The sequence below is a fragment of the Drosophila bipectinata genome, chromosome 2L (assembly GCF_030179905.1).
Source record: "Drosophila bipectinata strain 14024-0381.07 chromosome 2L, DbipHiC1v2, whole genome shotgun sequence".
Classification (NCBI taxonomy): Eukaryota; Metazoa; Arthropoda; class Insecta; order Diptera; family Drosophilidae; genus Drosophila; species Drosophila bipectinata.
In genome coordinates this window covers 682,257-705,137 of record NC_091736.1, presented here as the reverse complement: position 1 = coordinate 705,137, position 22,881 = coordinate 682,257, and the positions used below count along the sequence as shown (strand labels likewise).

General features: G+C 53.1%; 6 protein-coding genes across 6 annotated transcripts; 2 read left to right on the top strand and 4 right to left on the bottom strand.

Annotated features, from left to right (window-relative positions):
• Window positions 1-661: 661 nt before the first annotated feature.
• Window positions 662-4,166, top strand: Gs1 (Glutamine synthetase 1). Its single transcript, XM_017250099.3, has 2 exons — window positions 662-959; window positions 2,642-4,166. Exon 2 carries the CDS (start codon window positions 2,649-2,651, stop codon window positions 3,849-3,851), a length of 1,203 nt encoding a protein of 400 aa, XP_017105588.1. The 5' UTR covers window positions 662-959; window positions 2,642-2,648; the 3' UTR covers window positions 3,852-4,166.
• A 3,473-nt stretch (window positions 4,167-7,639) lies between these two features.
• On the bottom strand, window positions 7,640-8,294 carry ovm (oven mitt). The gene is made up of 2 exons (XM_017249793.3): window positions 8,208-8,294; window positions 7,640-8,152 (listed from the first exon to the last, which is right to left on the bottom strand). Exons 1-2 carry the CDS (start codon window positions 8,292-8,294, stop codon window positions 7,652-7,654), a joined length of 588 nt encoding a protein of 195 aa, XP_017105282.3. The 3' UTR covers window positions 7,640-7,651.
• Window positions 8,295-8,405: 111 nt separating this feature from the next.
• LOC108131407 (uncharacterized) lies at window positions 8,406-10,184 on the bottom strand. The gene is made up of 3 exons (XM_070276934.1): window positions 9,244-10,184; window positions 8,660-8,873; window positions 8,406-8,604 (listed from the first exon to the last, which is right to left on the bottom strand). Exons 1-3 carry the CDS (start codon window positions 10,055-10,057, stop codon window positions 8,412-8,414), a joined length of 1,221 nt encoding a protein of 406 aa, XP_070133035.1. The 5' UTR covers window positions 10,058-10,184; the 3' UTR covers window positions 8,406-8,411.
• Window positions 10,185-10,331: 147 nt separating this feature from the next.
• Window positions 10,332-11,806, bottom strand: LOC108131406 (uncharacterized). Its single transcript, XM_017250278.3, has 3 exons — window positions 10,922-11,806; window positions 10,650-10,863; window positions 10,332-10,596 (listed from the first exon to the last, which is right to left on the bottom strand). Exons 1-3 carry the CDS (start codon window positions 11,736-11,738, stop codon window positions 10,386-10,388), a joined length of 1,242 nt encoding a protein of 413 aa, XP_017105767.2. The 5' UTR covers window positions 11,739-11,806; the 3' UTR covers window positions 10,332-10,385.
• A 1,083-nt stretch (window positions 11,807-12,889) lies between these two features.
• Window positions 12,890-13,802, top strand: LOC108131368 (RNA-binding protein 7). The gene has a single exon (XM_017250228.3). The coding sequence runs from the start codon at window positions 12,973-12,975 to the stop codon at window positions 13,717-13,719; it is 747 nt and encodes a 248-aa protein (XP_017105717.2). The 5' UTR covers window positions 12,890-12,972; the 3' UTR covers window positions 13,720-13,802.
• On the bottom strand, window positions 13,767-22,857 carry LOC108131367 (TOG array regulator of axonemal microtubules protein 1). Its single transcript, XM_070276912.1, has 9 exons — window positions 20,866-22,857; window positions 18,632-18,979; window positions 18,089-18,579; window positions 17,880-17,961; window positions 17,779-17,821; window positions 17,529-17,703; window positions 17,299-17,462; window positions 17,151-17,244; window positions 13,767-15,407 (listed from the first exon to the last, which is right to left on the bottom strand). Exons 1-9 carry the CDS (start codon window positions 22,822-22,824, stop codon window positions 13,856-13,858), a joined length of 4,908 nt encoding a protein of 1,635 aa, XP_070133013.1. The 5' UTR covers window positions 22,825-22,857; the 3' UTR covers window positions 13,767-13,855.
• Between the last annotated feature and the right edge of the window lie 24 nt (window positions 22,858-22,881).

Below are 22,881 nucleotides of genomic sequence, written 5' to 3'. Positions count from 1 at the left end.
TTGCACCAGGCCTGTATCCGAGAGCGAGACCGTGAGCAGGGAGGTGGTGCGCCGCCGCCTCCGAGAGAAAGTGGCCAAGAGAGAGGTCGCCTGCACTTCCTCGTCATGCGTCGTAACTGTTGCTCCGTCCCTGTCCTGCAGCTGCAGCTGTGGCGTTGTTTATGTTGTAATGTTGTAACCAGGGAACGTGGAACTTCTTTGGAACACTCGGCGATGGCCAGGGGGGGTGTTTACTCAGTTTTCGAAACAGTGGTTCAAATAAGAATACGCCTTTGAAACTGTGCTCTCCAAACACTTGATATTTAAAACAAATAACCTCAACCTCTCTATATGACTTTTAATTAGTATTAACCCTCCATTTCTCTCAGTGCATTACAGACCGTGGCGCATCAATGATTACATGTGCCAAAGTAACGGTGAATAAGCCCCCTAATCTCGCAGCCTTGAAACATTCCGCTCGCCCTGGCGCCTCATTCCACTGTGCGGAGGCCCGCTCCTCTCCGCCGCGGGCTGGCTCCCCTGTCTGTTTCGGTCTTGGGGAGGCTCCTCTGCCGCCACCTTCGGGCCTCTATTTCTGCCTCTGCCTCTGCTCTGGTTCGGCCTCTGTTTCGGTCGCTGCCTGCGTCGGCGTTGTCGCAGACACTGCAAACGCCAACGTGATAAAGAAAACCCGAGGCGGCCGAGGCGGAATCGCCTCGAATCGAACTCAACTGAACTGAACTGAAACGAAACGAAAAAAAGTGAATGTTGTCGCTGGCGGTGCTCACAAGCCTTCCAAACTCTGTACTGGTCGGGTGTCCTCACCAGTCGCTCCGCAGCCTCTGAAACAGCAGCAAGTCCCAACCGAGCAGCCACCGCAACTGCATATCCCGAGCCCAAAGTTCACTCAAGACCAGACCTCAACGGCCAGCAGCAACAACTCAGCAGCATAACTGTAGTGGACCGCCGAGCAGAGCACAGTAAGTTGGAAGCGGGGACTGGAACCTCACCCACTCACCCAAACCACTAACCATACAGCATATAGACAACCCATTTCATACAACGAAAATGGACGCGAAAATTTCTTGCTACAGGCCCCAGCAGGCCCCAGAGCGGATTTCTTACGCTCTCTTACGCTCATCGTTCGTTCATCTTACGCTCATTCTCGCATTAAATGTTTTCTGTTTCTCAGTCTCTAAACGGAGCGCGATGAAGAAGGTTGGCCTGCGCTTCGGTTGATCTTTGTATGTATGCGTGTCACACATTCACATACATGGGTGTATGTGTGCGTGCGATTTCGTTTCGAAGCCAGCGCACAAAATTTTGATTTTTCTTACTTTTAAGGCTTGCTACCCTAACAAAATTCGGGTATTCGTTATTTGATGAAATGACGAAAGAAATTATATTATTTTGTATATTATATTTTTTTATTATTTCAGCATACATTTTTAATTTATTTAGGAATAAGATTAAGTGTTAGTAGTAAAATGTTTTCTGTATATATATTTTTACGAATCATTAAAAATCAATATACTGAGAAAGTGTCAGAGTATATTTCGGTCGGAGTCACTTAAAGCGCCGTTTGCTTTTAAGTTTTTGTTGTTCTGCAAGAGGCTTGTGCATGCCTACTCTAACGATGGAATGATTTTTAGGGGAGGGTGAAGACGGGTGAAGAATTAAATTACTTTTTAAAGTTATTATATATAAGGAAATATATATAAGGAAATTATTAAATTAACGACAATAATTTAATTAAATCTCACAATAACCCAAAATATAATAACAAGTGCCTGAAAAATTGTAAACAAAAAAGGTAAACAAGTCCATCAGCTGTTTTCGTGTCTTCACCCTCCCCTAAAAATCATTCCATCGTTAGAGTAGGCATGCACAAGCCTCTTGCAGAACAACAAAAACTTAAAAGCAATCGGCGCTTTAAGTGACTCCGACCGAAATATACTCTGACACTTTCTCAGTATATTGATTTTTAATGATTCGTAAAAATATATATACAGAAAACATTTTACTACTAACACTTAATCTTATTCCTAAATAAATTAAAAATGTATGCTGAAATAATAAAAAAAAATAAAATAAAAAATAATATAATTTCTTTCGTCATTTCATCAAATAACGAATACCCGAATTTTGTTAGGGTAGCAAGCCTTAAAAGTAAGAAAAATCAAAATTTTGTGCGCTGGCTTCGAAACGAAATCGCACGCACACATACACCCATGTATGTGAATGTGTGACACGCATACATACAAAGATCAACCGAAGCGCAGGCCAACCTTCTTCATCGCGCTCCGTTTAGAGACTGAGAAACAGAAAACATTTATTGCGAGAATGAGCGTAAGATGAACGAACGATGAGCGTAAGAGAGCGTAAGAAATCCGCTCTGGGGCCTGCTGGGGCCTGTCGCAAGAAATTTTCGCGTCCATTTTCGTTGTATGAAATGGGTTGTCTATATGCTGTATGGTTAGTGCCCAAACGCAGAAAATTCAAGAAAATAAAACAAACAGTGCCAGGAAAAGTGCGCGCCTGCCACTAATTACATAAAATACGTGCGACGCATCTCTGCCCATCTCGGGTGGCTGCGCACAACCTCGTGTCGATACAGAACTAACCGTGTCCTTTTGTCCTTCGCCCGCCCTCTCCCCCGCAGGATCGACATGGCATTCCGCGTAGCCGGACTCTTCCTGAAGCGGGAGCTCGTGGCCCCCGCCACCCAGCAGCTGCGTCTGCTGCGCACCTCCAACGTGGCCCGCACCCAGTTCCTGGCCAACTCGCCCAACACGGCGCTGGACAAGAGCATCCTGCAGCGCTACCGCAACCTGGAGACGCCCGCCAACCGGGTGCAGGCCACCTACCTGTGGATCGACGGCACCGGGGAGAACATCCGCCTGAAGGACCGCGTCCTGGACAAGGTGCCCAGCTCCGTGGAGGACCTGCCCGACTGGCAGTACGACGGCAGCTCCACCTACCAGGCCCACGGCGAGAACTCGGACACCACCCTGAAGCCGCGCGCCATCTACCGCGACCCCTTCAAGCCGGGCAAGAACGACGTGATCGTCCTGTGCGACACCTACAACGCCGACGGAAACCCCACGGCCTCCAACAAGCGGGCCGCGTTCCAGGCGGCGGTCGACAAGATCGGCGACCAGGAGCCGTGGTTCGGCATCGAGCAGGAGTACACCCTGCTGGACGTGGACGGACGTCCGTTCGGCTGGCCGGAGAACGGCTTCCCGGCGCCCCAGGGCCCCTACTACTGCGGCGTTGGAGCTGACCGCGTCTACGCCCGCGACCTCGTGGAGGCCCACGCCGTGGCCTGCCTGTACGCCGGCATCGACTTTGCCGGCACCAACGCCGAGGTGATGCCCGCCCAGTGGGAGTACCAGGTGGGCCCCAGCAACGGCCTGAAAGCCAGCGACGACCTCTGGGTGTCCCGCTACATCCTGCAGCGCATCGCCGAGGAGTACGGCGTGGTGGTGACCTTCGACCCCAAGCCCATGGAGGGCCAGTGGAACGGAGCCGGCGCCCACACCAACTTCTCCACGAAGGCGATGCGTGCCGATGGCGGCATCAAAGCCATCGAGGCGGCCATCGAGAAGCTGAGCAAGCAGCACGAGCGCCACATCAAGGCCTACGACCCCAAGGAGGGCAAGGACAACGAGCGGCGCCTGGTGGGTCGCCTGGAGACCTCCAGCATCGACAAGTTCTCGTGGGGCGTCGCCAACCGGGCCGTGAGTGTGCGAGTGCCGCGCGGAGTGGCCACCGCCGGCAAGGGATACTTCGAGGACCGGCGGCCGAGCTCCAACTGCGACCCCTACGCCGTGTGCGGCGCCCTCGTGCGCACCTGCCTCCTGAACGAGTAGGCAGGCCGCAGAGGAGGTCCTGGAGGCACCCGTTGTATATAGCGTACCGTTCGGCTACTTTTCGGTTTAAATAGGCAGCAAGGCAACCTCGACAGTTGCTCGTCCAAAATACAAAAAAGACAGGAACAGAAGCAGAAGCAGGAGGAGGAGGAGGAAGAGGAGATGGCACCAGTGGCGTGCGTTAGCATTTAGGCATTAGGAGTGGGTGGGCGGGCGTGACAGAACACCTGAAACTGAGAATTCTGCCATTAATATTTTACTAAGTATGTTTACCGTATCGTTGCTTTAATCTTATTAATAAATACTTGTAACCTACGCTACCGGCTGGTAATATCGTTGACCTCACTTGTTAATCGCCCCGCAGGGATACTGTAGAAGGATATCACTGAAAATATCACTGGAATGTGACGAGATCCATATTAATATTCATATCGCGTTTAGAGTTCATTGTTGAGTAGATTTGATTGAAAACATAATACATAATACATCAGTGTTTGATAAAATTTTAAAGCTACCATATACACGCATATTATGTATGTCTAACGTTAGTACGAGCACCCTGAATTTAAGAATTCCAATGCGATTCAAATAAACAAATTTCGAGTAAAAGCACAAAGTTGTAAACAAACACATTACTAAATTCTAATTATTCGCTATCTGAGGTGGTTATAGCAGGGGCAGGGGCAGGGGCAGGGGAGGTTGGCGGCTGGCAAGCTTTCGAGGCGATTTCGCACCGCTCCGCTGCAGTTGTTGTGAAAAGCGGCAGAATTTTAAAATGTAGAGCAGAGCAGCTTGTTTGTAAATAAATGTGACATCTGCGGCGGTCCAAGGCCCTGTTTTTAATGGAAAGTTTTCCCCCCAGCCTCGCCGGGCTGACACTGAAAGTTTCCAAAGATTAATGCGTGCGTCCGAGACCCGAGGAATACATACCGCCACGAATATGTATATACTTACACCCGTCTATATGTAGGCTGGGGGAAGATATACGGCCCCAGCTGATGGATATATGTATGTATGTATGTAGGTATAGCTTGCCGATAAAGCAGGAAGAATGCAGCGCTTTGCAATCAAATATCCATTGGCGGTAGACGACCCCTCCCCGGAGGGACTCTCACCTGGTCCCGCGAGTGTGCACTTGTTGACACTCGGAGGTGCGGTTTGCTCGCGGATTACGGACTACGAGGCCCTCAGGGTAGTGCAATGGGGTCGCCAGCTCGCCAATGATAAGGCGCCGGGCGCAAACAGATAGTGTAGTAATCGGCAGGGATTACTGCGCTTGGATATCGCCGCCTCCCCCCTCGAGGCGGGGCACATTCCTCCGCCGAACCAAAGATACCCGTTTGTCGTTGCAGCATTCGGTGGGAGGGTGCGGATAGACGCCATAATTAAAGCACATAAACAACCGAAATCAAGAGGCCACAGAACGCGAGAGTTCCGCAGACCAGATCATTAATGAGTCGAGCGGGTTCATTGGTATGCATGGAACGGGTTCCCCATCTTACAATGCAGCAGAGATCCAGTTATGCTGCCTAAGCAGCCGATTAGCATAATGTGGTATTGATAGCACCCAGCTGGTGGGGCGGCTCTGCTAGGCGGTGGTGATAAAGAAGTGTTTTCCGCCGAAAAGCATAACAATCTTATCACGCACCGGGCTAATGACGATAAGTGGCCACTCGTCGGGGAGTGGACTCCCGCAACTGCATAATCCAGACCTCTTTGGATGTATTGGCAGGTGCCTGGCCCACCTTCAGCGATTAGCTTCAAAGTCCATTAGTCTCGGAACCATATTGCTCTTAACTCTAATGTCCTGCTGCTAAAAACAGCTTTCGGAGCCGGCTGATAAGCCCACAGTTGGCCTTGTGCCTGCAGATGCCTGACCACTATCTTCGGCGCTCCGGAGTGCCATTTAACTCGGTCAGCGGAATAGATGGGTCGCCTTATCGCACCGCGGGTCATAAATCATAGTGACGGCGTAGCGGAATAGGAATTACTTTGAAATCTAATTGATGTAATCATCGGGCGGCTGCCAAGAAATATTCCACACTCGCACCTCCGCCGCACTGCCCACCAGAATGTTTAAACAAATAAATATAAATATTCCCAAAGAACACAGCCCACGGCCACGGCCGCAGAGCGTGATGGTCGGAATGCCCACCACAGTGGGCCCCCCGAGAAGAGCGAAGAGGTGCTCGCCTCCGCGGGCAGGAAAGGTGGGACCGATCGCGAATCGAAACTGGGGCAAGAAACCCCTTCGCCCTTGGAGAGGTGAGCAAACTACTGATAACGTTCCGGATTACAGCTCGGAGCCCGTAATACAGCGGCAACGTCACAGACCAAGACCCGTTCTCGGGGAGCTGCAGGTGTAGTGGCATCGTTGCTGGGGGCACTGTTTATTTTTATGTGCTCAAGTGCTTGTTGAGATTACACTTTATAGTGCTGCCCATAGTGGGGAGCAATCAAAGATTTATGACTCGCCGTTCAGGTGATAGAGCCCGGGCAGAAATCGACACCGTCACGTAGCGCCCTAGGGCAGTAATTCCAAGATTTGCGATAGGGAGGAGGACTTACTGCGATTCTTGGCGCGTGTCTTTATTGCGCTTTCTTCGCCGCCCAGACAGCGGGGGCTTTATCTGGCCTATTTATCTAATTTCACGCTGCTCACGCCACCGCCTACGTTCTGGCCGTGACAGGGGCTATATTTAAACCCGTAGAACCCCTATAGGTTATAGTTTTCTGGAGCGGCCCCTGAATCATGCCATTTAGCAGGAACTAAGTTGTGGGACTTGGGAGCTCTAAGTGAGAGTGTCTAAAGAACAGCCCGGTTGTCTATATTAGGTATAATGTGTACCTGATTCTGACTAACCGATCTTCAATATCGTCAAGGAATGTATTTTTAGTTTGGAAATAATGTCATTTTTAGAGGTTTTTATCATAAAAGAGACTGATACCCTGCTGTTGATCCCCTCCCCGAGAATCCCCCGGGATGCGGCGTAGTTCTTTCGCCCCCTAATTTATAGCAGAGGTCCATTGGCACATATACGCTCCCCGTCTACCAGCACGAGTCGCAATATTTGCGTCATCGCCCACACGCGCCCATCAAGTGATCTCCGGTCCGTTCTTCTGCTGATTGGCGCATCGAACCAGGCAAAGTTCACTCCTCCGGCAGTGATTCCGCTCCTAGCCAGCCGGACGATGACGGACGCAGAATCGCTATAATTTGTGATTATAATTAATTGGTGCTGCTGGCACTATCTGAAAAGTTCCAAAAGTCTAATGCCAAAAGTGCGATTGGAGCCCGAAGCGAGTCCAGATTGCCGCTTCCATCAACAAAAAAAAGGGCGAAGACTTGTCCCTGATAAGGGTTTTCCGATAAGGCTTGTTATTTCCACTGCAAGTTGTTTACGGAGGTTGGAAGATAGCAGGGTTGACTGTCCCCCCGGCCGATTATATCCTCAGATACTTGGCTTGGCTACTTTCTTTGTTTAAATATTAAAGTTCGTTCACTCGCAGATCCAGCAATGCAGGCACTGGCGGCTGCTCATCGCCCGAAATTGTTTGGGAAGACCCACAAGTCCCCGACTATTGGCCCGTTGATGATTCTAATTAGTTTCGGGTACTCCGGGAAAGTGAAGTGAGAACCCCCGAAACGGCGTTGCCCCAGCTCCATATGTAGATACTCCAAGAGTGGCACGGGAGTGTGGCATAATTTCGGGTCGCCCTCGGTTACAGATACTGTGGCATAGTTACAGGCTCGCGAGAAAAATGCCCGGTTTGCTTGCTTGCTCGGATTTATTGGCGCCTCATTCGTTGGCCCCGCAGGACCTCCTCACCACCTTGCCGGCCAGGAAGTACGTGGAGAGGGGCCTCACCCTGCCCCGCGGCAGCTCCTCGAAGAGGCCGCCCTTCACCGTGAAGGTCTGCTTCGGCTGGTAGAGCAGGCTCAGGAGCGGGTTCTTGGGGCTGACCCGCATGTTGTACATGGCGTAGGTGCCCTTGGTGAGCGGGCAGCTCATGGTGTAGTTGCTCTGCTTCAGCATGTTGTCCTTCGCGGGCTTGAAGAGCGGCACCGAATTGAAGAGGTTCTGCAGGTCGCACAGCCGGGTGGAGGCGTTGTAGATGGTCCGCGACTTCTCCCGGGACGAGTGCTGCAGAATTAGGAGGCGCGAGATGGGCGAGGCTATCTCCTCGTTGATCGTGGTTACGGACCCGATGCCCGACTGATTCGAGAAGGTCATGTTCACAATGAAGCGGGGGCGGTCGTCCGTCCAGTTGGTGTAGCTGAAGGTTACGTAGTAGCAGCTCTGAACCGGAATGGAGTTAAGACTCTACTGGATTACCTCAGACCTCTTCACGTACCTCCTTGCTCCCTGTCCCTTCGGGCTGCTGCAGCAGTAGCATCATCCAAGCTGCGAGGGTCACCAGAGCTGGCCAGGAGCGGCGCATGATTTCCCAACGACTGAGCCAAAAGCGTGAAAGCAATAAAGCAATTAGCCCCCCATCGAGGTCATTAGCCAATTAGAGTTGGGAATTCAATCTACGATCGATGCGGTTTATTAGGCTTCAGTACAGAATGTCGAACTTCTGGGCCAAGCTCAGAATCTGGCTTAGTTTGCGGGCTATGCGCTCCGACCCGGGGTTCCTCAGCACGTCGGAGAGCTCCTTCTCGCTGGCAGAGTCCGCCAGGATGAAGCGCGTCATGAAGATGGCGTGGGGCACCTGGAGGTAGGCCACCCGCTTCACCTCCGCGCGGAACCTGCGGAGAGATCCCCCATTAGCATAAATATGATAGGACTGGTATCTCCTCCTACTCCGAGTAGCGGTAGCCCGATAAGTCGGCCCCAACGCGCCGCAGACAGGCTTCCAACGCCTCGTAGTAGATCTCCAACATGTGTTCGAAGTGTATCTCGACGATGGCCGTATCAACGCTTGATAGCAGGAACGCGATTATGTCATGCCCCACGGAGTCGTACTGGGCCGTCTGGAAGTCTATTATTTTCAGCCGAGTGGGCTTGTCGGCGGCGTCTGGAAATTGCGAAATAGATTTAATAAGCAGAGGCAATGACGTGTGAATGGTTTTCACTGATAGCCAATATTGGAGAGTATATCAGAATAATTGGGGATTTGTCACGTTGCCAGAATCCGTTGTATAACGTGTATGTGCCAGATCTTCAGCTTCAAAACCCAAAACCCGTGACACCATGTAGGTGGCTTATCTCCGCCAATTAAAGTTCCTAAAAACTACTCTATAGAGCCAATTAATATACTTATATTGCAAAATGGTTGTCTTGACTTGCTGACTTGTAGAGATACGAGATTGTAGTCACGGAAGTCTTAGTCTTTATGGGAATGACAGGCACTTTGGTCGGCTTGGACTACACGCTATCATACTCACCGTACTGAAACATCAGATTGTTTATCCAGTAATCGCAGTGGATGATGCTCGAAAAAGGGCCATCGGGTCTGTCGGGCGGTGAGGCCAAGAACTCGAAGAACTTGTCCGACAGCTCCCTCACCCGGGATACCAACACCGGGTCGTTGTTGGTGGCGCGCCGGATGTCCTCCAGCGTTTCCGCCTTCATGACGGCCTTCCATTCGGGCGCCGCCGCATGCCAGTCGAATTTTTGGAAGAAGGGAATCACCTGCTCCTGGAACACATGGGGCTTCAGCTGCCGCAGGGCCACGGGAAGGGCGTGGAACTCTGCCAGGTACTGAAGCGCCATGCGGCTATGGTCCATGTCCAGAGGTCGAAGCCTCTGCCCTGGAACGAAGTGGCTGCTGCGCAGGTTCTCCAGGACCAACACGGCGTTTTCGTCCACTTTCGAAGAGTTTGGATTTAAAGAGATCCGGGACCCATAGTAGCGAGGAAATCCCGCGAAGTGGCTCTCCTCCTGGATGCCCGCCTCCGTTTGCAGAGCTGTCACTGCCGGCGCCAGGATCTGATAGACCGCGTTCTCTGTGAGGCAGGTGCGTTCGGGCTGGAAGAACTGCCAGAACTTAGGGTCCCTGGGGGGCACCTTGGCCACCAGCTGCTTCTCGGACAGAGACCCGCCCGGAAGCTCCAGCTGAGCGTCGATGGCCAGAAGAACGCTTCCGTAGTTATCGCCCGGCTGAGTCAGGCTGCTCACCCGGTAGCTGAGCAGGCGGGCCCCGGAGAGGTGTGGCTCGAGGACCTGGCTGAAATTAATAATCTCGGGCAGACCCTCCATGCTGCTACGTTTGCGTGGGTCGTGTTTTCACAAATGGGGGCTAGAATCTGGCGGCGTAATCTGCCCTAATCAGAGTGGGCGTAATCAGTACACATCGAAAAATAATAACACCTTGATATACTGTTATCAACCATATACTGCGGACAAGTTCGTGGTGTATTTTCGACATTCACACCAAGAATTACACTACACGTAGTTCCAAAATGACTCTGGTTTTTGCTCGAGTGTAGCGAAAACCCGCTCGTTATGTGATAGGCACTGATAACACTGGATGTGTGAAGTGGGCTGGCGTGTTTTATTCAGAATTGGGAATCGTGGGGGTTAAATATTAGTAGAATACTTTGAACTTCTTCGCCAGCCGCAGAATAGCCTCGTAGTGGGCGAGAATGGTCTTGATGCCCGTGTTCTTGGAGAGAACCGAGAAGTCCACGTCCTTGAAGTCGTCGGGGATGGTGCTGTTGTCGGCCAGGATAACCTTCATCATGAAGATGGCGTGGGGCAGCTGAATGTGTGCCACACGTTGGACCTCGGCCAGGAACCTGAAATCGCAAAGAATGAAACAACGACCTTGAAGGCAAATAGGGTTCCTTACGCCTCGTAACTGTAGCCACTGGTGTCCACACCCACGTCCCTCAGGCTCTGGATGAAGGCATTGTAGTAGATGCTGAGGAAGGAGTAGTAGTTCTCCTCCAAGACCTTCACGTCCACACTGGAGAACAGCAGGAAGATGATGTCGTGCACCAGGGAGCCGTGTTGCGCAATCTGGAAATCGACGATTTTCACGCCGATCGGAGTGCCGTCCTCGTCTAGAGGGGTGTATAGGTCACTTAGGGATCTCACTGACAAGGAAGCTCAAGAACCTACCGTATTTCAGCATCAGGTTGTTGATCCAGAGATCCCCGTGCACGAGCGAGGTGAAGGGCCCGTCCTCCTCGTCCTTGTCGGCCTGAAAGTCGTCGTACAGACTGAACAGCTCCTTGATGCGTGCCACGTCTTTCTCCTCGGTGGCCACCACTTGAATGTCCTTCAGGATCTCGCTGTCCATTGTCGCCTTCTCCTCGGGCGCTATGTTGTTGTTCATGTTGAATTTCAGGAAGTAGGGCCGCACCAGCTCGTCGTACACCTGAGGTTTCTTCAGGCGCAGGGCGAGGGGCAGGGCGTGGTACCGGGCCAGGTAGTGCAGGATGAGCACGGTGTGGGCCAAGTCGTATGCCTTGTGTCGGTTTCCCGGCTGGTAGCCTCGGGTGGTGGCGTTCTCCTGCACCAGCACCGCATCCCGGTCCACCTTGACGGCCCGCGGGTCGAGGGAGATGCGGGAGCCGTAGTAGCGCGGAAACCCGTCGAATAGCTTCTTGGGCAGGACTCCTGCCTGCAGCTGCAGCTTGTCCAGCTCCGGCGAGAGGAACTTGTAGACGGCGTTCTCAGTCACACAGGTGCGCTCCGGCTGGAAAATCTGCCAGTAGAGGTCGTTCGTCAGAGGCGGAAGCTTGGCGATGAGCGGCAGCTCCTTGACGGCCCCATTGACGTCCCGGATCTTGGCCTGCACGGCCAGCATGATGCTGCCATAGTTCTCTCCCGGCTTGGTCAGATAGCGACTGGTGTACGAGTCCAGGGTGGCTCCGGCCGGCAGGTGGGGCTCAATCACCTTCTCCAGGTCAGTGATTTTCGGAACTTCTCCCATTCTTCTGCGACTGGCTGTAGTGCGGCAGCGCTCCCGTTTGGCGACTGACTGGATCCCCCGATTCGCGCTGAGCGTGCTTTTCTACCTTCGACATGAATTAAATCCACTACAGCTCCCTGCGATAGTGTGGTTCTGTCGTTGTTGTTTGCCAAGTAGAGAGCGGCAGGCGAGCGAAATATTGGCTCAAGTGGCGTTGATAACGCTCGCGGAGCGGTGCTCGGTTCATTGTACCCCCTGGGTGCACCTGGGGGCTGCCTGCCATGAAATATTCATCCGGAAGAGCTATCATTGATAGTCTCTCATTCTGAGAAACGTGCCAATTGAGAAATTTTCGAGGACTTTGTTGAAAAGTGATTATATTTTGAGCAGATCATTAATATAGTTATAGGGCTTTGAGTTATTTATGACCTTTTGGCAGTCAGAGGGTGTCCCCTCAGTCGAGCAACTGGCCTCCAACCCCAATTGTCTCTGTCGCTACACACACTATAGTATTCCCGCCCCCAAAGTCCGCAGAATAACACAACGAAGGTTTTTGATTCATATCGGCGAGGTGCGATGCGAGATGAATTGTGCAAAGCTCGTTCTACAAGACCCACTCAGTCGGGGCGGAGTGGGTGGGACCGACAACAATCAGGGCGAAACATCTGCCGCCGGGACGCCTAATTAAAATGTCTTCGTTATCACCCGCTGCGTATGCACCGGGCCCGGAGAACCGACTCCCTCTTCCCCTCTCAAAGCCAGGCTGTTGCTATAAATTTAAATTTAGAAAAGTCACTACTGCAATCGCATAAATCTCAGAGAATCGGAGGTTCTGGCTCTTCTGACCATAGTTTTCTGTTTTTCGTTTTAAATGCTTTCTTAACAAATAATTCTCTTCCTCAGACTCAAGTCGTTTAATAGGGTGAACTATTGCAATTAGATCTTTATTGATCCTAAAATTAGATTTCAATTTCAATATTGAAATCGGATAGATCCTTTAAAGTTTATTCGATGTTTACTAAACCAATTCAAACTAACGTCTTCCCCACTCGAATCAGAGTCTCATTTTCCCCACACATGTGAACTGGTTCGTGTGAGCCAGTCATTAAAACTAGTTCGCGTGAGCCAATCTTGAGGACTAGTTTGCGTGAACTGAACCACGTAGAACTAGCCCAGCCCTAGCGCTTAGTGCAGCCCTGTATCTTCAGCACAATAATAACAGAAAGATTTAAGAATTTTGGAAAACTCGAAAGCGATGGAAATGCAGGCGGTATTGCAACATTTGTACAGTGGAGGCGGTGGGATGCCAATGATGATGCAGCCATACCCCAGCCCCTCTATGGGGATGGGCCTCAACGGCAACGGATTCGGAGTGCCCATGCCGCATCCCTTCAATCCCTTTGGAACGCCACCGAGCGACGCCTTCGATCCGGCTGGAGAAGACCTGGACGACGAGGATGACGAGGACCAGCGCACCCTATTCTGCGGTAATCTCGACGAGCGCGTGACGGAAGAGATACTGTACGAGGTTTTTCTACAAGCCGGTCCGATAGAGCACGTCCGCATCCCCGTGGACAAGATGGGCGGCCGTCAGCGGAACTTCGGCTTCGTTACGTACCAGCACCTGTGCGCGGTGCCCTTTGCCCTTGACCTGTACCAGGGTTTGGAGCTCTTCGAGAAGAAAGTGACGATCAGGCCGCAAGGAGCTGACAAACCCAAGCAGCAGGCGAACTTTCCCCAGGGCCGTCTCGGCAACACCCTGGCGCAAGAGTCGCCCGGAAAGCCCTCGCCGCCCCACTCCGCACGACACGGCTTGCATGGCGCCAAGCCCTATGACCGACACTCTGGTGGCAAGAACGGCGACCAGCGGCGGCGCAGCGACAGCTCGGTGATGGAACGCAACCGCCCGCGGAACCACTCCCAGCAGCACTACCAGAACCAGCACATGAAGGGCGGCAATCGACGGTCGGATCAGCGGCACAACAACCAGCGGAGAATCTAGGACTAGTCTCTATTCCTTTATTTAATCTTAGGGTAGATCTTATGGGCATTTAGTATCTAAATAGATATGTATTAACTTAGAAACTGATTTAATTAACAATACGTGGGATGCGGGTCAGAACCCTGCTCCCGATCGTTTAGCGGGTGATGGCTCGCAGCGATTTCTCAACATTTCGGTACGTGCGCGGAGGTATCACCTCGAAGAGCAGCCGATGGTAGTGGGGGTTGTCGGACAGGGCGCGGAACAGGGACTTGGCGTAGCTGCGCGTCTCCAGGCTGCCCTCCAGTAGCAGGTTGGCGCCCACCACGAAGAACTTGTCGCGGTTCTCCCGGCTCATGGCATAGACGCGCTCGCTGCCCAGCCGCTCCACTAGCCGGAGAAGCAGCTTGGCTGTGGTAGTGCGCACCAGAGCGTTTTGGTGCTGCGCGCCCTTTGTGGTGATAATGTTGAGGATCTTCGGTGGCGGGGAGTGGTCCACCATCGACTCCAGAGCCCGGGTAGCGTCGGCACGGATAAACCGATTTGTGTCTGCGGTGCGATGGAGCAGAGCGCCAACCAGGTCGTCAGATTCCTGCTGCAAGGTAGAGGACTTCAGCGAGAAGAGCTCGGCGGCGGCCTGGCAGGCGGCGCGGGCTACCTGGGAGCGCAAGTTGCGCACTGAGCGGGTCAGCTGGATGCAGAACATGTGCATCTGCTGGTCCAGTGTTTCGGCGTGGTGCCTGATCAAGCGCACCATGCTCCTGAGGCCGAGCATGTTCGTCTCCCAGTTGTTTTCATCCAGCTGGTCGAACGTCTTCAGCAGGGCATCCCGGGGCTTCTCAAAGCGCGCCATGTTCTGCGGAAACAGCTCTGGCTGGGGCATCTTGATGGCCTGCTTCACCGGCGACACGCGGCGGCGCCCCCGCATGAAGCACGACTTGGACTTTTGTTTCAGCGGAGTGTTCTGAGCATTGCCAGATCCGGACTTTGGACCAGAGTATGATGACGCAGCCACAGTGTTGCCAAGCTGGGAGCCAGACTGTGAAGTGTTGTCTGTGGTGCTGGTGTCAAGGGATCCCTGCTTTGAGCCAGGACGGGCTCCGTAAAGCGATTCGAGGGAAAGGCTTCGCGGTTGAAGACCCAAGTGGGGAGACGACGGCCCACTCTTGGGAGCAAAGTGGGCAACTTCGGTGACTGCCATCGACTCCTCCTGCGAGATTTTTGTGGGCGTGGACTTCAGCTCGTGCTGCACTTCCTCGACCACCACGAAGCTGTTGCTCCCCTCCTCAATGTCCTCCTCGATTGGCAGCGACTTGACCGACTGGGCCCTCGACAGCTGTGGCGTGGTGTCCTCCAGCTGGGTCTTGATGCTCTCCGTCTTGCTGTGCAGGCTGTTGACGCTCCCTTGGCGCTTCAGAGACTCCTCTTGGGTGGGTGGCTCTATCTCCCCCTCTTCAATGTCATCCACGACGAGTTCCCCGAAGGCATCGCCGGGACTCCGCTCCAGGCTAAGCATCTCCAGCCGTCCTTCGGCCTGGTTGTTAGAGCCCCTGGGGGAGTTGACGTGGCTGCCGCAGGACTTGGCTGAGGCTGTGGACTTTTGCGAGTAAGTGGTGGACTTCAGGGAGAGGGGAGAGCCTTCGGTCGGCGCCACTTCCGTCGCTATCACCGCCTTCGACCCCGGATGAGCCGCCTTCGAAGCCGGATTACTGTGAAAAAAAGCAAACAGGATGAGTTAGAAGGAGCGAAGGGCTTCTGGACCACTCACAGATCCCCGAACAATATGTAAACTGGGTCTTTTTCGGTGTCTGGCGGAGGGCTGAACACCTCGATGGGCTCAAGGGGCCCACCATCGGCTTCATCCGTCCCGCCGTCGGGATCGACGGGAATCGATTTTCTGCACTTGTGGGCCGCGTCAGTGCAACAACCGCGGCACAGCGTGGCGTGGGCCTCCACGGCCCTCTGGCAGATGCTCGCCCGCACCGAGTGGAGGAGCGTGCGTGTCTTTCGCAGAATATTGACCGGCTGACCGCCACAGGAGAACGCATGCTGCATTTTCGCAGAATCGCTCACGGCTAACTCTAATGATAAGTGTACTGGCCAGGCGCTTTTCTACTCGGAACAGCTCATGCTCGAGGCGACAACTTCATCAAGCCACACGACTTTGCAGACTGTTTGCAGTGGTTGGCCATTCCGAAGGAATTTCCATACACCGGGAACCCACAACAAAGCAAAAGTTGCAAAAGAAAAACAGGACATTGCGTTTTCCAAGCAATCACACGGACACACAAACGGAAGGACCCCACCCCCAGTGGAGTCGGGCTACAGAAAGGGTCGCGGGCCGACTAACCGACCGCGGACTTCCAGACCAACTGGCCATTGGTCCCGCCGTGGCGGGGTGGGGGTCATTTCGACCTTTAGGCGAGCGCCTTGGCAGGAATCTTCGGGCGCCTTCGGGCTTGCTCCCGAAGTCAGCCGGACAACAAGTTTCCACGTCGCCAAAAGGTGTCGTAACACACTCGAGGGGGTACTATATCTGATAGTCCTTAATAGGATATATGGAAATGGTATCCTTTACTGGCTATTTTTCCCAAAAGTTGTATTTCCCAAAAGTGTAGGGTAGTAGAAGAGTCCTCCATCCACTTCCCCCTCGCGAATCTCAAGCTGAGCTTAAATGTAAGTCCGTAAATGTCACTGGAACCCCCCATCGCCTAGCACCTTTGCGTTTCTCAGTATTTGACTTCCTATACAGAGCCAAGAAATTGATTTTTGGCGTCGAAAGAAGAGTTCAGTGCGCCAGTGGTCACTTGAAGGTTCATCGCGATTGACACTGGCGACGGTGACCCGCACCATCAACCTGTTTCAAGGAGGTGGGTGGCTCACGAAGGACTCGAAGTTGGTGATAACATTTGTTGGTTCATCAACTTTATAATTTGCGTATTTATTTTTGAGTTACATGGTGGTGGTCCATAAGTCATATCCTAACATTTATAATCAGATCTTCAGATATGGTTCATGGACATCCTTGACATCTTCATGAGTTAGCCAATTACTATAATTATAAAGTATAGACACCTTTAGAAACTTGTTGAAACCAGCACTATAGAACTAAATGTTTAAAAACCAATCTTAGGCATGTTAATCACCCTTTTGTGGTGACCCACTTGGATTTCAGCAACGCGAGCCCCACTGCGCATTTGAATTATTTAGGTTAGGCAACGCGACACCCCTGGACGGAAGGAGCAGGGGCCCGGTGCAGGGTGCGTGTGCCGGCCGGGTTCTGCTGTCGCCGGCAGAACTGACCGACACCTCCCCCCCCAAGCCGGCTTTCCAATTTAGGTTGCCATTCGCGCCGGGGCAGGACGGGGGGTAGCTCTCTGGCTACTGAATGCCGAATGGGTTCAGATTCCAGTTCCCTAATTGAGAGATATGCCAGGTATGGCGGAACTTACAATGATATAGCGTCAAAGACCTCGGGGTCCAGCGAGGCCTGTGGGTGGCCCTCCAGCTCGAAATGGCGTTGCTCCCGCCTGTGAGGCTCTCCTCCTACAGAAAGGAAGCTTTGTGAAAGCCGCAAGTCAGGATTATAGAAGGAAGTACCTTGAGTAGCCACGGAGCCACGGGTAAAGGAATTCTGGTGTTGTAGCATCTTGCGCACCTGCTGATGCGGCTTGGGGTTGGAGTAGCTGATCTTGGGCTCCTCCTTCGGGTAGCTGCGCATAAAGTTGTTTACAAAGTCCGTGTGCTGGCTCATGGTTGGGAATCTGTTGTGTTTTGCCCTGAATTTGTTACTGATATTTCAAGACCTACTAGACAAGTGGAAGCCGTACCTGAACCCGGGTCCTGAGAACTTGCCTACTGTGCGGGCTGTGAGATGCAAGTAGCTGAGGGCGGCACTCCCGCTGCTGGAGGTGGTGGTCGTGCTGTCCGTGCTTCGGACCTCCATCGAAGTGTCGGAGCACGCCTTGGCCACCAGGCGACGATCGGCGAAGCTGGCAGCGCCTCCTTTTAATGGAAGGAAAATAAAAGCGAGTTATATGGTTGATGCTGATACAGGTTACAGGTTAGGAGACTGCTTACCATTGGCTGTTCTAGCTCCAAAACTTAATCTCTGGGAAAAGTCCTGAAAAAGGAGAAGCCATAAAGATTATGTTCGAAGGGCAGGGGAAATCATAGCTCACATTTGCTGGACTGGTCATGTCCAAAGTTTCCGGAGGGGAGTGAAAAGAGTGTCGATGCAGGCCATCGCTGACTTGGCTGAAACTGCACATGAACGACTTTAGAGCAACCTTCAAACTTTGTTTATAACTTTAGTACTAATTAACTAAAGTCTTAATTAAATTTAGTACATATTATATAAGTAGACTATCTTTTTAATTTTGAAACCCACCTACGAAACTTTTCCTTCGAATCTTTGGCATCTGCTGCCTCCTGAAAGTTCCCGGGTGGACGACTGGCCGCCCGCATGCGACGCCTCTTAATGGTGTTCGGGGAGGCCGAGCCCTCGCCCTGGAAAATCCAGTCCACATCCGCCCCTGAGCGCCTGCCTCCGGGCTGGTCGGCCTGGTTGAAGACAAAGATCACCGCGCTGTCCGGCGTCACAACTGGCAGCTGCAGGCGGGAGAGACGCATACGCACTGCCTCCAACATCTGGGCTCCCTGGTCCACCCCGACGGCCGTATCGGAGACAATGCTCAGGACTTCCTTTACCGAGGATATGTCCGCCAGGACAGCAATCACTTCTAGGGCTGACTGGCGCACTCGCCGCTTGCGGTTCAGCAGGGAGTACACGGCCTGAGCCGTCAGCAGGTTGATGTCGAAGCAGGTGCCGGGGAAGGTCATCAGGGCGCATATGGACATTTGCAGCGCGTGGTCGCGGAACTGAGAAAGTTGGAATCAGAACTGAAGTATGTTTGGCGCAACCATCACTCACCTTTGAACTCTTGGCGTGCAGGAAGTCGGGGTTGGTCAGCTTGGCCACAATAGTCCCTGCCGGCAGCCTCTGCATCAGAGCCTTGCACACCCGGTTGGCTCCGGCACTGCCCTGGCGACTCAGCCCCGTCAGGATCTGGGGAGTGCGTTCCTCCAAGTTGTCCAGGGGCAGGCGGCTGATCAGATTCACCAACAGCTCCCGCTTCAGTTCTGCTACCTCATAGCGCCGTTCCGAAGAGAGAAGCGAACGCAGAAGGCTGTCCAGGTATGGCTGCACCAGAGCCAGGTTGCTCGACGAGCTTAGGGAGACCTCCAGGTCAGCGATGCCTTGCAGGCGGTTGCGCCAATCCTTTAAAAATAGGAAGCAAGTAAGTCTTGATTCGGTTGTTCTGAGTTCTATAGTTCTTGGGGGTTTTTCCCTATATGGCACACAGTTGGCTATAGCTTCCCTAATCTCATCCGATTCTCAAGGGGAGTACCTTAAACGATTTCTAGATCGATTCTCCACCATTCTGCATCAAAATCCTGAGACAAAATATTTTTTAGTTCATTTTTCATGATGGGACCCCTTACATATGTGGTTTTCCCCTATAGGGTCCACAGTGATGGCTATATCTTCCCCAATTCTCATCCGATTCTCAAGCGGAGTACCTTAAACGATTTCTAGATCGATTCTCCACCATTCTGCATCAAAATCCTGAGACAAAATATTTGTTAGATTTTTTGTCCGTTTTTCGTGAGGGACCCCATGAAAATGGTGTTTTCCCCTATATGGGCCACTGTGATGGCTATATCTTCCCCAATTCTCATCCGATTCCCAAGCGGAGTACCTTAAACGATTTCTAGATCGATTCTCCATCAAAATCCTGAGACAAAATATTTATTAGATTTTTTTCCCATGTTTCGTAACACACCGAATAGCCCAATGCAAGGTTCTGCCACTTCTGAGAGATTATCCATAATTACCGTTCCACCTTAAGAATGGAGTGTTAATACTCCCATTCCCTCCGAGAACGGGCTGTGCCACCAAACTCTAAATGCGGCAATATAAATGGTCGACAATAGCGCCACTCCGGGCCGTATTTGGTACGCGCAATAATTTCGGTTAATGTTTTTATATTTCTGTGCTCGGACTGACCCAGTTCTTGACACGCTCTGCCCCGTATCCCATCGGTCCCCTTCTGCTGCAGCCAGCGTCTTCATCCTCGGCTTGGATGGGGCTGTGTAACGTCGATGTTGCCATTTGCAAGCTGGGCGTGAGTTATTGTACTGCGCCCTGCTCTGCTTGACTTTTAGTTTCATATGGAACCTCTGTTCTGGCTCCATAAAATCGCGTGCACTTAAATGATTGACCGGTCGAGCCGGAGAGCCCTTGCCACTTTTGGGTGCAGCGCTCCTCCCCAGATGCACTCCGCCGCACATGCAACTATTTCGGAATCCCGACTGTTTTTGTACGCCACTCAGAAACTTTGTCCTGATAAGGAATGGCACATCTAGCTCCGGTCTGAGTTTCCTATTCCGCTGACGCACTTCTTGGCTATAAGAGTGTTTAATGGAAGGTTGGCCGAATTAAACCCTTCAAATGGGTTCTGATTTGTGACTTTTGGATGGAAATGTTCTGCAACTTTGACAATTCGTCGCCCAAGCACGTATCCTTTGATCCCGAGTCGGGCTTGGATTTTAAGCTGCGCTCGGCCGTGCTTCGAAAAAGCAGAGCACGTCACAAAATTAATAGGTCATTGGTGTACCGACACCATTGAGGCAGTTGGCGGCTTTTGTTTTCCCCGTCATCGATACGGGCGTCGGAGGGGCGCTTATCGCTGAAATTTTCATTAGTAAGCGCCGGTAGCGGCAGCGGTGTAATAGCAACACCGGGTAGTTACCGGACATGAGCCCAGGGGCCGGGGCGGGAACGGGGTCGAGTGGAGGAGCGCTCTGGGGGAGGAGTGATGCGTGTCTCGTTCGCAATAAAGCCGGTCGGGCGGCTGCCATTATGAAGGCAGAATTATGAACGCATATGAAATTGTACATATCCTAGTGACCCAGTTATGCCGCGAGACCCGCCGTTGGGGTAGCGTGTACTGTAGTTTCATTGCCTTACTTTTTGGTCACACAATGGAGTTCCTCCTCCGCTCGTGGGAGAGGAAAGGGGGTGCCATTACGAGGGGATTGCTAATATCGGCCGTTAATTTAACTTCAATTACGGGGCAAGGCTGCACTGCTTCTCGGACTTACCCCGGACCACAGGTCCATGATCGTCTGGTAGGTGACAATGTCCAGATCCTCCCAGGACTTGGGCGTCGCCGGTGACTCCGTCGACACAATTGAAGCACTGCGCGCTTTCCGCTGTTGTGCGGGCGGGGGAGACTCCATCGCGGCCTCGACATCCTCGTGGCGCAGGGACCGTGGTGAGACATCCCGCTGCTGGAGGTTGTGCAGCACCTCGATTTCCTTGTGCGGGATCTTGGGGCTGACCTGGGATGGGCTGGTGCTGCGGCTGCGGAGGAACGCCGGGGACCGGGGCGATATCGTAGCCTTTGCCGACTCCGGCTCCTGGCGCTTGCGGGGACTATCCGTCGACTGGTCGCTGGAAGCAACACTCGGGCGGCGGAGCGATTGGGAACTGAAGGGTCTGCTCGACGAAGGTGGTAAGGGCTGGGTGTTGTCCGAGGGGATGTCTAAAACGAGCTCTGATGTGACGGTGCTGCTTGATGTTGGGCTTAGGATGTTCACTGCTGGTGCCTCCTCCGGCCCCGGGGACAGCGAGGGTGACGGTGACGGCAGCGGAACCGACTTCTCCACAGCCAGTATAGTTATGGCCTCTTCGGTCTGTTCGGAACTCCTCTTAGTTCCGTTGTTCATGGAGGAGGCAGCGTCGCTATCCGGGGTTCGCATCTTCACGATTTCCCCTCCGAAGGTCACCCGCTTCAAGCCGCGTGAGGGCGTGCTCGGCTCGGAGAGGCTCTGCGGCCTCGCGCCCTTAGGTTCGTCCAACTCGGAGTCGCTGATGACCTGCACGATACCAGCCGCCACATGGTGCTGGTGGTGGTTCAAGGCAGTGGGCAGGAGAGGACGGCAGACCAGCTCCGCAGACTCCCTGTCGGATGGAAAGTTTCTGACCGGGCTGCCGGACTCCTCTGTTTCCGTGTCCGCCTCGAGGATGCGCATTGTCACGGTGTCCTCGTTTATCTTTATTTCCGTCTCCATAATGACCTTTCCCTTCTCCGGGCAGTTGTCCAGCTTCTTGATGCTGCTCGCCGAGTTCCTCCAGCTTTCCTCGCGCGGAACAGCTCGCCAAGCTCCTGTTTTCACCTCGTTCAGTCTTGGAGCTCCTGTCACCCCATAGACCTGACAGAGCTGATAGAACCTGGCGAGGGCGTCGCTGCTGGCCAAGTCATTCATGCCATCCTCGAATTCTTGGACCCCCAGAAGCTCCTTGATCTTGGACAGAACCTTGAGGCCGAGCTCCTGCTGGGTGAGTTGGTCCAGGTACTGGACGGCTCGCTCCAGAATCAACTGAACAATGCCACGTCTCCTGGGAGTATGCAGCACCGACTGAAGTAGGGCCGGAAGGGAGAGCAAGACACCACAGCTCAGGCGGCCGGCGACGTCCGACTTGGTAAGCCCGGAATCGAGGATGCGGGTCATGACGGTTTCGGGAACGTCGGTCTCGGCCAGATACACCCGCAGGCAGTCGAGAGCCCCCTTGCGCACTGTGGGGGCCTGGTGGCCAAGATTCCTCACCAGCAGGGCAACGATTTGCTGCGCCTCCATGTACTCATCGGCCGCGTTCTGCATTACCACCAGCACGTCGACGAGGACGCGGAGGGCGTGCTGGCGCACCTGCCACTCGGGATCCTGAAGCCTCTCATGGAACTCTGCATAAATAGCAGATGCGCTAATTGTTTCCGGCAGGCGACGGGTGCGGAGAACGTGCTCCCACAACGGCGTCAGCTGCACGGCTCCGATTGGGGCCTCCATCCGGCGCTGCACTTTCATAACGGACGGGTTCGTGTTGTTGCTGCTGTTGTTATTACTGTCCTTGACTTCGCTGGCGGCGGCGCCACTGGCAGTGCCACTCAGGTAGGTGACACTCTCACTGTCCTCGCTGTTGTATCCGTTTTTAGCCCCGGAAAGCGGCGCTGCGCTGGCGGTAGAGCTATCCTTACGCTCCAAAATGCGGCGAAAGAACATGCTGGGCAATTATCTAACTAACTTTCCGCGTCCGATTCACTAGCCTTTAATTCTAAA

What these genes read in the sequence shown, in the direction of transcription:
- LOC108131367 (XM_070276912.1), bottom strand. Translation starts at nt 22,824, where the DNA reads ATGTTCTTTCGCCGCATTTTGGAGCGTAAGGATAGCTCTACCGCCAGC. An exon ending in TCATGGACCTGTGGTCCGGG is followed by an intron (nt 18,980 to 20,865) that starts GTAAGTCCGAGA and finishes CTATTTTTAAAG; the next exon opens with GATTGGCGCAACCGCCTGCA. An exon ending in TGCACGCCAAGAGTTCAAAG is followed by an intron (nt 18,580 to 18,631) that starts GTGAGTGATGGT and finishes CAACTTTCTCAG; the next exon opens with TTCCGCGACCACGCGCTGCA.
- Gs1 (XM_017250099.3), top strand. Translation starts at nt 2,649, where the DNA reads ATGGCATTCCGCGTAGCCGGACTCTTCCTGAAGCGGGAGCTCGTGGCC.
- LOC108131407 (XM_070276934.1), bottom strand. Translation starts at nt 10,057, where the DNA reads ATGGAGGGTCTGCCCGAGATTATTAATTTCAGCCAGGTCCTCGAGCCA. An exon ending in CAATCTGATGTTTCAGTACG is followed by an intron (nt 8,874 to 9,243) that starts GTGAGTATGATA and finishes CGCAATTTCCAG; the next exon opens with ACGCCGCCGACAAGCCCACT. An exon ending in TCGGGCTACCGCTACTCGGA is followed by an intron (nt 8,605 to 8,659) that starts GTAGGAGGAGAT and finishes ATCTCTCCGCAG; the next exon opens with GTTCCGCGCGGAGGTGAAGC.
- ovm (XM_017249793.3), bottom strand. Translation starts at nt 8,294, where the DNA reads ATGCGCCGCTCCTGGCCAGCTCTGGTGACCCTCGCAGCTTGGATGATG. An exon ending in AAGGGACAGGGAGCAAGGAG is followed by an intron (nt 8,153 to 8,207) that starts GTACGTGAAGAG and finishes ATTCCGGTTCAG; the next exon opens with AGCTGCTACTACGTAACCTT.
- LOC108131368 (XM_017250228.3), top strand. Translation starts at nt 12,973, where the DNA reads ATGGAAATGCAGGCGGTATTGCAACATTTGTACAGTGGAGGCGGTGGG.
- LOC108131406 (XM_017250278.3), bottom strand. Translation starts at nt 11,738, where the DNA reads ATGGGAGAAGTTCCGAAAATCACTGACCTGGAGAAGGTGATTGAGCCC. An exon ending in CAACCTGATGCTGAAATACG is followed by an intron (nt 10,864 to 10,921) that starts GTAGGTTCTTGA and finishes ACACCCCTCTAG; the next exon opens with ACGAGGACGGCACTCCGATC. An exon ending in AGTGGCTACAGTTACGAGGC is followed by an intron (nt 10,597 to 10,649) that starts GTAAGGAACCCT and finishes TTGCGATTTCAG; the next exon opens with GTTCCTGGCCGAGGTCCAAC.